This window comes from Microcebus murinus, chromosome 18, assembly GCF_040939455.1.
Source record: "Microcebus murinus isolate Inina chromosome 18, M.murinus_Inina_mat1.0, whole genome shotgun sequence".
NCBI lineage: Eukaryota > Metazoa > Chordata > Mammalia > Primates > Cheirogaleidae > Microcebus > Microcebus murinus.
This window is the reverse complement of record NC_134121.1, coordinates 18,005,565-18,021,384: the sequence shown is the minus strand read 5'-3', so window position 1 is coordinate 18,021,384 and position 15,820 is coordinate 18,005,565. Positions and strand designations below refer to the sequence as shown.

The following is a 15,820-nucleotide window of genomic DNA, read 5'->3' as shown; positions in this document are numbered from 1 at the left end:
AGCACTATGTGGAATAGAATTGGAGATAGTGGGCAACCTTGTTTGGTTGCAATTTTAAGTGGGAATACTTTCAGTTTTTCCCCATAGAGTATGATGTTGGCTGTGGGTTTGTGATATATGACTTGTATCATTTTTAGGTAAGCCCTGTCTATGCATATTTTGTTAAGTGTTCTTATCATAAAAGGGTTTTGAATTTCATCAAATGATTTTCTGCATCTATTGTGAGGATCATACGGTCTTTGTTTTTGCTTCTGTTTATGTGGTGAAATACATTTATAGATTTGCATATGTTGAACCATCCCTGCATCCCTGGGATGAAGCTCACTTGGTCCTGATGGACCATTTTCTTGATAAGCACCTGAATTCAGTTTACTAGGATTTAGTTGAGAAATTTTGTATCTATATTGTTAAGGGATATTGGTGTGTAGTTTTCTTTTTTTGTGGCATCCTTTCCTGTTTTGGGTATCAGGGTTATGTTGTCTTCATAAAATGTGTTGGAGAGGAATCCATCCTTCTCGATGTTGTGGAATAATTTCTGCAGAATGGGCATCAATTCTTCCTTGTAGGTGTGGTAAAATTCAGGTGTGAAACCATCTTGTCTGGGACTTTTCTTTTTAGGATAGTTTTTCATTTCTGTTTCAATTTCAGTACTTGATATTGGTCTGTTCAGGAATTCTATTTCTTTCTGGATGAGCCTAGGAAGGCTGTGTTTTTCTATAAATATATAGCTCAAATATAAATAAAACTTATGATATTGTTTAGAAAAAAAGATGCAATAAGTGTATTTTTAAGGGTTTTTTCCCCCAGAATAGTATTGCCTGAGAGAGGAAATAAAGCAATAGGATTAAGGAGGGATATGCAGGAGTCTTCAAATTCAATTCAGTTCAAATGCAGAAACTGGGTACTAGGTAGGATATTTGCCTTATTGTTTTATTTTTTTTATTTTATTTTTGATTTCAGCATATTATGGGGGTGCAAATTTTAAGGTTGCAAATAATGCCCTTGGCCCACCTCCCCTCCCACGTCTAAGCTGCAAGTGTGACCATCCCCCAGACGGTGCACATCTCAATCATTATCTCTGTATATACCTGCCCCCTCCCCCCGGCCCTCTACTCAATTAATGTAGTTCCTATGTGTCCACTTAGGTGCTATTCAGTTAATACCAGTTTGCTGGTGAGTATATGTGGTGCTTGTTTTTCCATTCTTGGCATACTTCACTTAGTAGTATGGGTTCCAGCTCTATCCAGGAAAATACAATAGGTGCTATATCACCATTGTTTCTTATAGCTGAATAGTACTCCATGGATTACATATACCACATTTTATTAATTCACGCATGTATTAATGGGCACTTGGATTGTTTCCCCAGCTTTGCAATTGTGAATTGTGCTGCTATAAACATTTGAGTGCAGGTGTCTTTATTGTAGATTGTCCTTTGTTCTTTTTGGTAGATGCCCAGTAGTAGGAGTGCTGGATCAAATGGTAGATCTACTTGTATCACTTTAAGGTATCTCTATATTGTTTTCTACAGAGGTTGAACTAGTTTGCAGTCCCACCAGCAGTGTAGGAGTCTCCTGATTGAATCTATGGGATTTTCTAAATAATATCATATCATTAGCATACAGTGAAAGTTTGATCTCTTCTGCCCACATTTGGATACCCTTAATTCTGTTTTCATGTCTGATTGCTATAGCCAGGACTTCCAGCACTATGTTGAATAGAAGTGTATATATTGGGCAACCTTGCCTGGTTCCAGTTCTATGTAGGAATGCTTTCAAGTTTTCCCCATTCAGTCTGATGTTGGCTGTGGGTTTGTCATATATAGCTTGTGTCACTTGTACGTATGGCCCTTGTATGCCAATTTTATTAAGTGTTCTTATCATGAAAGGGTGATGAATTTTGTCAAATGCTTTTTCTGCATCTATTGAATGGATCATATGGTCTTTGTTTTTCTTCTGTTTATGTGGTGAGTTATATTTATAGATTTGCATATGTTGAACCATGCCTGCATCCCTGGGATGAAGCCAACTAGGTTGTGATAGATTATTTTTCTTGATAAGCATCTGGATTTGGTCAACTAGGGTTTTATTGAGAATTTTTGCATCTATATTCGTAAGTGATATTGGTGTGTATTTTTCTTTCTTAGTGGCATCCTTTCCTGGCTTTGGTTTGAAAGTGATATTGGCTTCATAGGATGACTTGGGTGAGTTTGCTTCCTTCTTACTGTTGTGGAATCATTTTTAAAAATAGCACCAGTTCTTCTTTGTAGGTGTGGTAACATTTGGGTGTGAAATCCTCTGGTCGGAGAATTTTCTTTTTAGGAAGGTTTTTAATTGCTGTTTCTATTTGGGCTCTTGATATTGGTCTGTTCAGGAATTCTATTTCTTCCTGGTTGATCCTAGGGAGGCTGTGTGTTTCTAGAAATTTGTCCATTTCCTCCTCATTTTTCAGTTTGTATGCAAAAAGGTTTTTGTTGTATTGAGAGATTATGTATTGTATCTCTGTGGGATCATTTGTGATATCTCCTTTTTTGTTCCTGATACAGCTTATTAGAGATTTGTCTTTTCTGCTTTTCTTGTTACTCTAGCCAAAGGCTTGTCAATTTTGTTTGTTTTTCCAAGGACCAACTTTTTGTTTTATTAATCTTCTGTATAGTTTCCCTGTTGTCAATTTCATTTAGTTGTGATTTGATCTTGTTAATTTCAGTTCTTCTGGATTGGTCTGTTCTTCTTTTTCCAGCTCTTTGAGTCAATTCATGAGATTGTCTACTTGTGATCTTTCTGACTTTTGGATATAGGCATTTATGGAAATAAGCTTTCCTCTCAGTACTGCTTTAGCTGTGTCCCAGAGGATTTGATAACTTGTCTCCCCATTGTCATTAAGTTCAATGAATTGTTTGATTTCCTCATTTATGAAGTAATCATTTATCAGAAGGTTGTTTAATTTCCACATTTGTGTGTAGAAATGTGAGTTTCTGTTAGGGTTGATTTCTACTTTTATTCCATTGTGATCTGAGAATATACATGACATAATTTCTGTGTTTTAAAATTTTTTTGAGACTTTGTGGCCTAGGATATGGGGAATCTTAGAGAATGTCCCATGAGCTGATGAGAAGAATGTATATTCAGAGGATTTGGGGTAGAATGTCCTGTAAATGTCCGTCAGTCCCAAATGTTCTAGAGTTTTGTTTAAGTCCATTATTTCTTTATTAATTTTCTGTTTGGAGGATCTGTCCCATGCAGTCAGTGTGGTGTTGAAATCTCTGGCTGTTATGGGGCTGCTGTTTATCAATTTGCTTAGATCCAGTAAGGTTTGCTTTATGAATCTGGGTGCACTAAGTTCAGTGCATATATATTTAAAATTGTTATGTCTTCTTATTGAACTGTACCCTTCACCATTATATAATGACCCTCTTTGTGTTTGACTTGTTTTGTTGGTTTAAAAACTAAGTTATCTGAAATCAGAACTGCCACACCAGCCTTCTTTTGGCTTCTGTGTGCTTGAAATACTGATCTCCACCCTTTTACCTTTAGGCTAAATGCATCCTTGAAATTTAGTTGTGTTTCTTGAAGACAGCAGATAAATGGTTTGTATTTTTTTTATCCATTCTGCCAGCCTATGTCTTTTGAGCGGGGAATTTAAGCCATTCACATTTATTGAGATAACTGATAGGTGGGGCAGATTTCTGTTCATTCTATTGGGTTGGTCACTGTTGCTTTGTTTGCTCTCTAGATTCATTGTGATATCTGGCCTTTAGTCTTTAGCTTCTGGGTGCTTTTACGTTCATGAGCATTTATTATGGTGATCTGTGTGTGACACTGTTTTCAGTACTTCTTGTAGGGCTGGTCTTTCTCAATGAATTCTCTCGGTCTTTGCTTATCTGAGAATGTCTTGATTTCTCCTTCATACATAAAACTTAATTTTGCAGGGTACAAGATTCTAGGTTGGGCATTATTCTATTTCAGAAGAGTGAGAATCGGCTGCAGTGTCTCCTTGGTTGTAATGTTTCAGTTGACAAGTCTGGCATTACTTGAATCAGTTTTCTTTTGTATGTATCTTGCTTCTTTCACCTTACAGCTTGTAGAAGTGTCTCTTTTGTTGATATATTCGTCAGTGTGATGACTACGTGTTGTGGTGTTTTCCAGTATGCACTGTATCCAGGGGTCCTTTGAGCTTCTTGTACTTGGATATCTACCTTTTCAGGAGACCTGGGAACTTTTCTTCAATTATGTCTTCAAATAGCTTATCCAACCCTTGGGTTTTTTCTTCCACCCCTTCCAGAATCCATAATACCCTCAGGTTATATTTCTTCAATCCTACAATTCTTGTAAACTTTGCTAATGTCCCTTATTTTTCTGCTCTATCTCTGTGATAAACTTATTTGATACGAAGGTGTTATCTTCAATCTCTAAGATTCTTTCTTCTGTTTGGTCCACCCTATTTTGAGGCTTTCCACTGTGTTTTGTAGTTCCCTGAATAAATTCTTCATTTCCAGGAGATCGGATTGACTTTTCTATAAGATCTCGATTTCTTTAGTGAATTATCCATCTACCTCCTGGAGTTTTTTTGTGGGTTCTTTGTGTTGGTTATCCATTTTTTCTTGTATATCATTGAGCTTTCTCACAGTCCAATTATGACTGTCATTTTAGTATTTTGGGTTTGGTTAATATCCATTGCTTGAGAGCTGGTATATGCTTTTGGGGAGTGTTTTTGGTTTGATTCTTCATAGATCCAGAATTCTTTTGCTGAGGCCTCCCCATCTGAATCAGCTGTTGTTTCTTCATATGATACGTAACTGACTCTGTGTATACACTATTTCTGTCGGTGTTATACGAACGAAGCACCCTGGGCGTCCTCCCTTCTGTGGTTTCTTGATCTCCCACTGAGGGAAGCTCTTCCACCACATTTGGCAAGCTACCCCCGATGGGAGGGGTTACTTGTGCAGCCTATTGTGGGCACTTGCAGGGGATTTGTTCCTTGACCATGGCCCTTACTGTTGGCAGCTGACCGGGTGAGGAGATCCAGCCCCAGCGTTTTGATCAACTGGGGGACCTAAACCAGTCTGGATAGCAAAGTCATTAGGCTGTCAGTTATTAATCAGTGCCAGGGCCTGGAGGATTCACCCTAGATCAGGGGGAAAGAGGCTTTTCTTGTCTCACCCAGACTCCACAAGTGAGCCTACTCCTTTCGGCAGGAAAGATACTGGTAGGTGTAGGAGGTTGCTCCCCAGTCTGCCCAGCACCCCAGCATCTGTAACTCCCTTGGTGTTAGTCCCCTCAGCACTAGAGTTCAGAGTTCCTTGATCGAGACAGGCCTGACTAGTTGATCATAGATTGTGTAAGGGCGGAGTTTGTCAGGAGAGTCTCTGGCGTGGAGGAGGGGATCTGTCTGCCACACTGTATCACACCACAGCGACTGGGCTGTAGACCCCCTGAATGGTGACCGCTTGCCCTCTCGCAGAGTACCAGAACTGGGGGTGACTGTTTAGGAGGTGACAGGTGCCGAATGGGGAGCTGGGTCATCAGGACACCCCGTTGTCTCCTCTATGCCGCCTTCCCACTGGCTCACGCCTGTTCAGCCATAGCTGTCACTCTTACCGTCCCACCCCGGGTGAGCCTATTCGCCTGAGGCAGTCGCAGCTTGGAGTCCCTGACTTGGTGAACAGCTCTGTGGGACTGGCCCCACTGGGTATCAGAGGCAAGATATGTAACTGGGTCCCCTAGCAGTTTAGACCAGTTTCCTCTCCACTTGATGCCGTCCTAGCATGGAGCTCCAGGGTGTTCAAGGTGCTTTCTGCTAATGACCACTCTCTAACGCACCCACTGCTCCTGCTGCGATGTTGCACCAACTTCACGCAGGTCCCTGGCTGAGTGGGTGTGGAGGTCAATGGGGAAGCAAGCAGTTCTCGTGTGGGTCTGATCCCACTTCACTCCCTGGCCTGGTGGGCTGGAGCCCTCCCACTCTCTATGCCCTATTGTTTGTTTTGCACTCTCCAGAGAATGTGATCTTATCTCTGGTTCACCTTGTTTTTCCCATTTTTGAGAGTCCCATGCTGAACCTCTGGTGATTCACAACGCTGTTCTCGTGGAGTGAGATGCACTCGTGTGTAGGAGAACAAGATCTATGCTTTTTTCTCTTGGAACAGGATATTGGGGGGTGACCTTTACTCTGCCATTTTTTCTCCTATTATTCCTTTTTAAAATTCAGGTATAATTTACAAACAGTAAAATTCACCCTGTGCAGGTGCCTAGTTCTATAAGTTTTCACCAATGTATACAGTTGTGTAACCACAATGCCTATCAAGATGTAGAGTATTTCCAGCATTCCAAAAGGTCTTCCATGCCCATTGTAGTCAGGGCCACTCTCCCATCCCTGTTTTCTGGAAACCACTGACCTGTTTGTCCTTCACCACCATCTGTTTGTTTTGCCTCTTTGAGAATGTCATACAGAGATGATTATATGGCCTTTTGTGTCTACCTTCTTTCACTTAGCAAAATGGTTTGAGATTCAGCCGTGTGATGCTGGCGTAGTCGTTGGTTCCTTTTCATCCCTGGGTAGGATTCCATTATATGGACATACTACATGTTTTCTATTTCCCAGGTGGTGGACATTGGAATTGTTTCAGTTTGTGGTGATTATGAATAAAGCTGCTATAAATATTCACAAGCAAATATTTGCATAGGCACATGTTTTTATTTATCTTGAGTAAATACCAAGAAATGGGATTGCCGAGGCATATGGTATCTGTATGTTTAAATTTACAGGAAGCTGTCAGCTGCACTGTAGTTCATGCTCACTAGAAATGTATACAAGTTCCCATTGCTCCATATCCTTACTTATGAAAATACCTCTGTTTTAATTCCTATAGCTTTGTTAATATATTTTTATATCCAATGTTCAATTTCTCCTTCCTTTTACTTAATTATCAAACTTTTTAGGCTATTCTCCCACAATTACCAATCCATATGAAATTTATAATCATATTAATAAGTTCCATAAAAATAGTGAGGCATTTGAAATTGTTATTTGTTGGTGTTGTTTGCCTTCTGACTCATAATTGCTCTTGGGATTCAATTGTAAACAGAACTGTCACTCTGTTATGAATAATCTGCTGTTTCTCTCTGAAGGTTTTTCAGATACCACTCTCACATTAGGGTGATGTGTTTCACTGTGATTTTTAAGGTGTGCATTTCTTTTTATATATGTATTTGAGATTTGTGGTGCTTCCTGATTCTGAAGATTCTTTGTTTACTTCTTGAAAATTCCCACCCATTAACTCTCAAAATATTGCCTTGATTCCTTTTCTTTATTACCCTCTTTTGGAGCTGTTAGATAAATGATATATGCTATCTTCTTATGCTGTCATTCAGGTCTGTTAATGACTCTTTTATAGTTTATATTCCTTTGTATCTCTCTGTGTGGCTTTCTGTGCAATTATATCAGAACTATCTTTTAGTCCACTCATTGTTTTGTCAATTGTTTTTATTCTGATGTTTAACTCATCCATTTATTTTAAATTAAATCATCATATTTTTCATCTATAAAAGTTATTTTTAGTATTTTTAAATCTCCTTGATTAAGTTTTAGTAGTCTCTTTTTTCTGTATCATCTTTTTCTTTTATTTTTCATCTTAGCTGAATGGATACTTTTTAATCTTTGTGTGTGTGTGTGTGTGAGTGTGTGTGTGTGTTTTATTTTTTGAAAGGTTCTAAGCCATGTCTTCAAATTCACTAAACTTATTTTCTGCAGTGTGTGTAATCTGGTGTTAATACCATCTAGTATATATTTTTTTCAGATACTGTATTTTTACTGTTTAGAGCATGAGTCCTCACACTTCGGCCTGCCGTCCACATGTGTCTTGCCCAGGACATTTATCCGGCTTGCCGGGTGTTTTTGCTGCCACTGCCTGTTCTGCTTAGCAGCCATTTCGCCTACTTAGGAGAATATTCTTTTTTCGAGACATACGCAATGAAATATTCAAGGAGAAGCTGCAAGATGTATGAAATATATTTACAGATATTTAGGAATGTAAGTGTATTTTCCGTTTGTGAGTGTGTGTGTTTGTGTGTGTGAAGAGAAAGAAAAAAGGGAATGAGGGAAGGAGAAAGATCATAAATGGGTCAAAATATTACGAATAGGTGAGTCTGGATAAAGGTGTACTGAAGTTGACCATCCATGCCATTTTTCTGCAAATTTAATGACTTTCAAAGAAATACATTTTAAAGATGGACAGTTGACTATATTGTCTCAGTTTTACATAATGTTTCCGATTTTTGGCTTTGATTCTCGCAGTTGCCACACCACACCCAGCCCCCGGCAGTGTGCACTGCAAGCTTAAAACAATGGTCTCAGGGTCTGTCCCAGACAAGAACCTGGGATCCTCTTTCCACATTTGCAGCATGCTGACATTTCAACAACATTTTAGAAAATACTGAAAAAGAGTAAAAGCGACCCAACCAATTTTTAACACATTATATAGAATGTAAAACAAAAAAGGAAAAAAAATTTGAAGAACCATGTTTATAGCATATAACTGCCAATCCTTATTTGGTGCCACCATGTCACTTTTTTCCTGGGGTTTTGTGGTGAGAACTGGTTTGCCGGTGTTTTCTCTGCTTTGCTAAATCGTTTACCTGGATTTCTATCTTCCAAAAACTTGCTGACCTCTTCTGCTGTATCCACTCCTGATTTTGTCATCCTTACACACTTCCTCTCTTTAAATGCTTTATTTTTTTAACAGTTTTACTGAAATATGATTCATAGACCATAGAATTGACCCACCTAGAGTGTGTAATTTAATGATTCTTAGTTGATCACAGAGTTATACATCTATCACCAAATCTATCCATCAGTTTTATAATATTTTCATCAGTTTTAATTAAACAAAAAAAGCCTATACTCCTTCCGTCCCTGATTCCCCCAGCCCTGAGCAGTGACTTATCCACTCTCTGTGCCTGTCGATTCCCTGCTCTGAACATTTCATAACAAGGATGCACCTATGGTCCTTTGCTCCTGGATTCTCTTGCTTAGTGTAATGTTTTCAGATCCATCCCTGTGTGGCAGGTGTGAACAGGTCATGGCTTCTCATGGCCGAATAGTGTTAAGCTGGACATGTGGGTGTTTCCAGCTTTTGGCTATTACGAATAATGCTGCCATGAACCTGTGCATGGGAGTTTCTGTGTGGACACATGTTTTCCTTTTTCTTAGGTGTGTACCGAGGAGGGGGATTGCTGGGTCATAGGTCAAGCCCATTGAATGATGTGAGGAACAGCCAGACTGTTTCCGAAACAGACATTTCCATTCCCGCCAGCAGTGGGTGAGGCTGCCAGCTTCTCCACACTCTCTCGAGCACTTAACTGACTTCCTCTTTCTACCCATCCTGGTGTGGGTGTCCTGCTGTCTCTTAGTGTTTTGTGTTTTTTTTCATTTCAAGAAACTATGAGAGCACAAACATTTTGGTTGTATTTTATATCTTTGCCTCTCCCTAGCAAGGGTTAGAGCTATGCCTTTCCTCCACATTGATCTTCCCATCCCTCAGATGTGGGTCTACCCACAGACCCCCGAATCCCTGGTGAACAGCACCACCATTTGAGCACCATAGTGTTAATCAGTCAGTACCAATTTGATGACTCATAGTGGTTTTGACTCATGGTAATAGTTCCCTGATGATGAATGATTTTGACCGGCTTTTCATATGATCCTTTAGTTTTAATAACGTGTAGGGAAAGAGACAAGATAGACGGGTACATGTGATCTATTGTATTTAACTGGAAACACAGTACGTCATTTTAAATGTGTGACAGAAAAAAATGTATTCCTCTATATGTTTGAAAACATTTATATGGCAATCTTAAGTACTTATCAACATGGAAAGTTGTCTGCTTCTGTAGTCCTTTCCCGTTATGGTCACCTTGTGAGACACGGGCGGCAATGTTGTGCTGAGTGTGTGTGTGCAGATCGCTGCTTGCAGGGAGCGGGGAGGGGGAGCAGGCGGCTCCTCAGGGCTGACACAACGCGGAGCAGAGCCCACGCCAAAGCCAGTAACTCAGTGTGTTTCGGTCACCGAGGCTGCGTCCCTGTGCTGTGGGTGAGTGTGGCAAGTACCAAAGGAACGTGGGAGCATTGACACAGGGCACGTAGCAGGTCTTCGAAGGGATAGTTGGAAGATGTTTGACGGACTTTTATACTTTCATCACTGTGTAAAAGATGGGTTCATCGTGCCTGGTAGTTGTGAAGGCTGAATGGTGTAATGGGGGATACGTTGTTCTCTCTGCTCTTGTGTATGTTTAAGCATGTTTGTAGTCAAAAGCTTTAAAAATAAAAGGTGGGGAGTGCCACTGAGGAGGTGCGGGACAGTAAGGACAGCTGACAGCGGTGGGCCTGTCCCTCAGCACTGTATTTGCTTACTGTCCTGGGAGAAATTTCAGGAAGTGCAACAATGAGAAACTGAGGGCCCCGCTGGGAGAGAGAGGGAGGAGGTGAAGGTGGAGGTGGAGCTGTGCTGTCACCCGTGTGAGCCGGGCTCCTGATGATCAGTGTCAGGAGTGGCAGTAGCTGAGCTGGAATGCAGGTAGAGGACACGAAGGTGGGAGGTGGAGGAAGTGAGAGGCGGGTTACTGGCTGACGTCTCCGCGTGGATGTCGGGTCCTCCACTGATTCTCCACCTCTAGAGTTCCTCCCCCCGGACGCATCCCGCCTTTCGTCCTTCCCAGGGCCTCCCGAGACTCTGCATTCCTTCAGCAACCGTGGACTTCAGACACTGAGGGTCAATGGCATAGCTCGGAGATGTAGAGGCAGAGTCGAGGCTGCAGTGCACATCTGCTGTTTGTGTTTTGACAGCCAGCATTCACAAATTGTTTTTCTGGAAAAGCTATCTCCAGTGTCCTGCAGGAAACTCACCCTATCTTTGAGTCCAATCCCTGTCTGTCCTAGTGGAGTTGCCTTCTCTCCAGACCTCTACTTGATGGGTGGCCAGTCGTGGCCAAAGAGAGCATTCTGTCAATGTCCATTGGAAGCACCAAATCTCGGCAATCCTGTGCACAGTCCAGGGCTCACCTGTGGAGCATGAGGGGCAGGTGTTCTGGGGGATAGCTACCGTGGCTCCCCTAAGCCCGTGAAGATCACATGTGGCCCCTCCATCCTGATGGGCGAACTGTGCACACTAAGGGCGAGGACTTGCAAGCCGTCACAAGAATAGACGGAAGGAGGGCACTGAGGTCACCTTCCCTAAGAGGGCAGTTGTTGAGCCCGACAACAGCCTTGCAGATGTTGCTTTGGTGCCCAGAGAACAGCCCCGTGTACGCTTCTGCCAAACGGCATCAGTGAGCTGAGCAGCGCCCTGATGAGCCTCACGGAAGTGGTGCCTGGATCAGACTGGGAAGGGGGAGCAGGACAGGGGCACGACAAGGGCAGAGACACCTTTATCCCCCAGCAAGGACGTTCTTTCCCATCTTCATTTTTTTCTCCTTACTTTTCCACTTATGTGAGGCATGTTTTCCTTATACCGTGTTTCGCCGAAAATAAGACAGGGTTTTATATTTATTTTTTCTCAAGAAGGCACTCTAGAGCTTATTTCCAGGGAATGTGTTATTTTCCCCTCCAAGCCTCAGCTTGCAGCACACAAGACAGCTGGGACCTGACAGCGGTGCTGACCTTGGTGGGGCTGCCTGCACCTTTCAGGTCACCTCTGGGATAGTAGCTGTCACGATGGGCAGATGAGAAGGGCTGCTCATCTTTTTTACCACTCCGGGACGAAAGGCATGGGTTGTGCAGATGCACTGTGTAGCCAGGCCCATCACAAGGTCTTATTTTCGGGGTGGGTTTATATTATGAAAATGCTTAGAAATCCTGCTAGGGCTTATTTTATGGGTAGGTCTTATTTTCAGGGAAAGACAGTATCAACTGTATTTGACCCTGGGAGGTCAGGGATTGCCTGGGCGACATTGCTGCCACTGACAACACAGTGATCCTTTTGAACTACAAATGTCATCAGTCCTGGCAACCTGTGAAATGTGCCAGGGAGGGGCCACTTCCCACGGTGACTGGCAGGAATGACACCACAGCTTCAGGGTCCACGTGTGCTACCCCAACTCCTGAGCCAGCCCCACGGGACAGGTTCTTGGGCAGCGTCTGCCGTTCCTCAGCCCTCCCCCACCCAGGCCAGCCCCCACTGCAGCAGTGACGCCCCCACCCTGCACCCATGCATGTGATCCTCTAGTCACGGACAGCTGTTTCTTAGAAATGATTCGGCCACTATGTTCTTAAACTTTTCCTGTCTTTGACCCGGTCTTCAGCTATGGAAGACCAGTCGTCTTTACTGCCCTAAAGGCTGTGAACCACATGAGGGGGAAGGCGTGGGCTGTAGCGTAATGTCACGAGGCAAAGCTACGTGGAAGGACACAGAGCCCATCTACTCCAACTTCAGGCAGGGAACGAGTGTGGGGCCACATGGTAGCCATTCCTCCACAAGAGCTCCAGGGAACTGGTCACCTTTTGGAAGCCAAAAGAGGCCATGAGAAAGTGGTGAACTAACTCTAGCCTGTCCCTACGAAGCACGTGCTCTAGGTGACTCAAAACTTGTGCCCCCAACACAGCACAGGCAACAGACATAACTCTTGCAGAGCATTTATTCAGAGAACCATGTTCAAATTTTTGGGGAGTGATTTTCCCCCTCAGCAAATGCAGGGGAAAAGTTTCCTAATTCTTCCAGTGTTCTGAGGACGGGAAGGGGTGGCCAGAGGACCGTGGAGTCCCTGAGCCCTGGAGGGGGAGCTGGGAGGGTGTTGAGGCCCCCCAAGGAGGGCAGTTGAGGAAGTCTCCTGAGACGACAGGGAGCTGCCCTCCCACAGACAATTCTTTTGCCCCTTGGGCTTTCTTCTGGGCTTACGAAGCCACTGCCACAGTCGGAGCATTCGCTTTCTCAAGCGTGGTTGATCCGGACGCTGTCCCTCTGCTGGTGTGGCTGGGGAAGTAGCGCTCCCAGGGGACTCCTGTAACATGTCATCTGTGCTGCCCTGAGGGGGCTGCAGGCCAGTCTGCCTGCCGTCCTCAGCTGTCCAGACCTTCTCTGGAAGTTCACAGTTGGCACCAGAGGGGCACGGTCTTAGGTCTCCCTGTGCCCCCTTTCCCGCAGGGGATGAGGCAGGGAGGGGATGATGCAGGCTGGGAGCTGATTTTGTTGTTTTGACTTTTTCTCCAAGAAATTCTTTAAAGCTTCTTCCTGTGGACTTGGAGATTCCATGTTTTGAATTTTTTGTGCTCAGATGAACTTTTGCGCCATTCTTCTTACTTAGTTCCTGATTCTTGCTGGCATCCTTCTTTAGTGGGATTTTTGAGCTGGTCTCTCGGAAGCTAGGTGGGCTGAAGAGCAAATATTGAAGGTCTTTTCTGCCATGACCGCGTATGAACGAAACCCAGGAGAGGGGACGATGGCACATTGACATGGACATGGCGTGAGTTTGTCTGTGATCAGTTACTAGTGACCGACACCCACGGGTGCAGCAGGTGTTGCATGAGCCCCACTCGGGTGGTATGAGCCTGGGTTGACAGTGGACTCCGGTTTTCTTCTGAAGCAAGCTCACCCCACAGATCTGAATCGGGCCTAGAGGCCCAGGTGGTGGGATGGGGTGTGGGGATAGAAATGGGGCCAGAGGCCGGACCTGGGTGAGGGTTAGGGACTGAGACTTGGGCAGGGTTTGGGGCAAGCACAGAGGGTCGAGGTGGTCAATTGCCAGGAATCCTTCAGCTTTGAAGGTTCGTGAGCTTGTGGTGATGAAGACTAATGTGGGGAGACAGCTGTCTTGGACAAGGACCACAGAGTGCAGGGACTTGCCACACAGAGACAGCAGCTGCCAGAGCAGCTCCAGGTGTTTTTGCTGCTGGTCGTCTTCCGAGGTGTCAGGATGCAGGGGCTGTGGGCGCAGGTGCAGCTCCGCTGCTTTCCCTTCACAGCTGCAGCGAGGGAGGTAACCTGGGGCGCCCTGCTGACTGGCAGCTGCTGCCAACGTGGTCCTTGAAGCAGTGAGATGTTCGCCTGGCCTCAGATGGTTTAGAATAGAGCCCACGTATTGTTCCACTCCCTTCCACATCAGGAAATTCCCCCTCTTGCTAACTAGTCTCTCCCAGAGAGCCAGCAGGGCAGAGTTGGGCAGGGAGAGGGAAGCAGACACTATGAGGCTGGCTGCAGGGTCTCCTGCAAATAAGGCCTCAGAATAGCGGAGGGCGAGAAGCTGTTTCTTAAAATCACAGGGTGCCCATTTGGAGGGGAACAAGTCCTGGGCATGAGGCTGCCACCAGAAGAATGCTGACACTGTCAGCTTTGGAGGGTCAGTGCCTCTCTTTGGAGAGAAAAGAGGGGACGGTTCAGGAGTGCTACCAGCACAGAACATGTCCAGACCAAGGTTCTGAATGGCGCGAGCTGGTTTAGGTGGAGTCATCCCTAAAGTGCCATCTGGCGGTGGTGGAGCAGACCGGGCTGGGTGAGTGGGATGCGTGGCCGGGGATGAAAGTGGAAAGTGGAAAGTGTCTCGGGAAAGGCGGAGGCCGAAAAACAGTATGTTCTCCAACGAGACAGTGGCCTGAGGTTTGAGAAGCGGCTGTGCTCGTGGAGTGTGATCTGAGGGACAGGGAACGTCAAGAGGCTGGGGTGCAGAAGGGTGGGGCGGAGGGGCTGGAGGCAAGTGTCCTGGAAGGCTTGCTGACAGCGAGGCGGTGTTGGAGGCGAAAGGGGCCGCAGAGGGAGCAGCAGCATGGAGGGATTCCCTGGGCAGGGATGGTGTGCCTTTCCTTGCTGTTTTCTGGCACAGGTCACAGAGGGGGTGTGGGTGTGCCGGGTGATGTAGATGGAAGACGATATTCATATGGCTGTGTCCCAGGGGTCTGCAGAAGACAGGAGGTACTAAGCTGCAGCCAGGACCGTGACAAGGGAAGGGGAGCCTGCAGGTGCAGTGGGGTGGGGCCCCATGAAGCCTGCTGCCCCCTCCCGTGACATCACAATCCACTTGCTAGCCTCCCCCAAGCCCTTCGCTCACAGTCCTGTTCCCATGGCGACCCCTCCCATGGCCTTGGCAGGGGGCACTGAATCCCTGAAAGGCACAGAACATGCTTTCAACAGGGCCCTGGAGACAAGGGGAAAGATCCATCACCTTTCCACGGAAGACAGTAGCCTCCGTCTCTCAGCGGCCTCTCTCGGTATCATTCTCCGAGCTGGGAACCAGGAGAGAAGGTGATATGTGAGGAAGGTAGACGATTAGAATTACCTGGGGCTCCCTTTATGGGAGACCCTGGGCTTATTAAGCTCTGGCAGCCCCGAAATCAGCAGACGTGGTCAAATGGTCAACAGTAATATTAGCAAGGTTCACGTGTGTGTGTGGTCTCATCTAGAAAGTACTGTCCCACCCATGTCCCACGTGATGCTCAAAAGCACCAGGTGAAGCCTAGATGTCAGTGGTTCCCTCAGAGCAACCCGAGCACCCAGGAAGTTGTGCTCTTATGCAGAGTCAGGGGACAGAAGTGCTGACTCCAGACCCACCGGGAGTCCTTCCTGGACGTCTCCCATGGCCGCTTACTGGGGAGACCCATGGCCCAGGCCCATCCCTGCGTCATGCCCACAGGTGGGCAGAGCGGGACTCTGAGAAGTGTCTCAGGTCCCACTGTCCTCCTGTGAGCCTCCCCTGAGCTCTGCTTTCCTAGACACTGTGCCCAGCACCTGACAGCCTTGAGATCATGGACCTGGGGCCCCATGGGAGGAGCAGGAGGCTCCCCTGGAGAGCTGGGGACAAGACAGAACCTTACCTCTCAGGGTCACGCCGTTCCTCCTCCT

The 15,820-nt window shown here is 45.3% G+C and overlaps 1 protein-coding gene across 1 annotated transcript in view; it reads right to left on the bottom strand.

Moving 5' to 3' along the window:
* LOC142861035 (uncharacterized) overlaps positions 1-14,435 on the bottom strand; it is a 35,128-nt gene extending 20,693 nt beyond the window's left edge. The window contains exons 1-3 of the mRNA XM_075993901.1: positions 13,659-14,435; positions 11,302-11,373; positions 10,408-10,458 (exon numbers count right to left, since the gene is read on the bottom strand). Coding sequence (XP_075850016.1) covers positions 10,408-10,458; positions 11,302-11,373; positions 13,659-14,435 — 900 coding nt within the window. The remainder of the gene's footprint in view (positions 1-10,407; positions 10,459-11,301; positions 11,374-13,658) is intronic.
* Between the last annotated feature and the right edge of the window lie 1,385 nt (positions 14,436-15,820).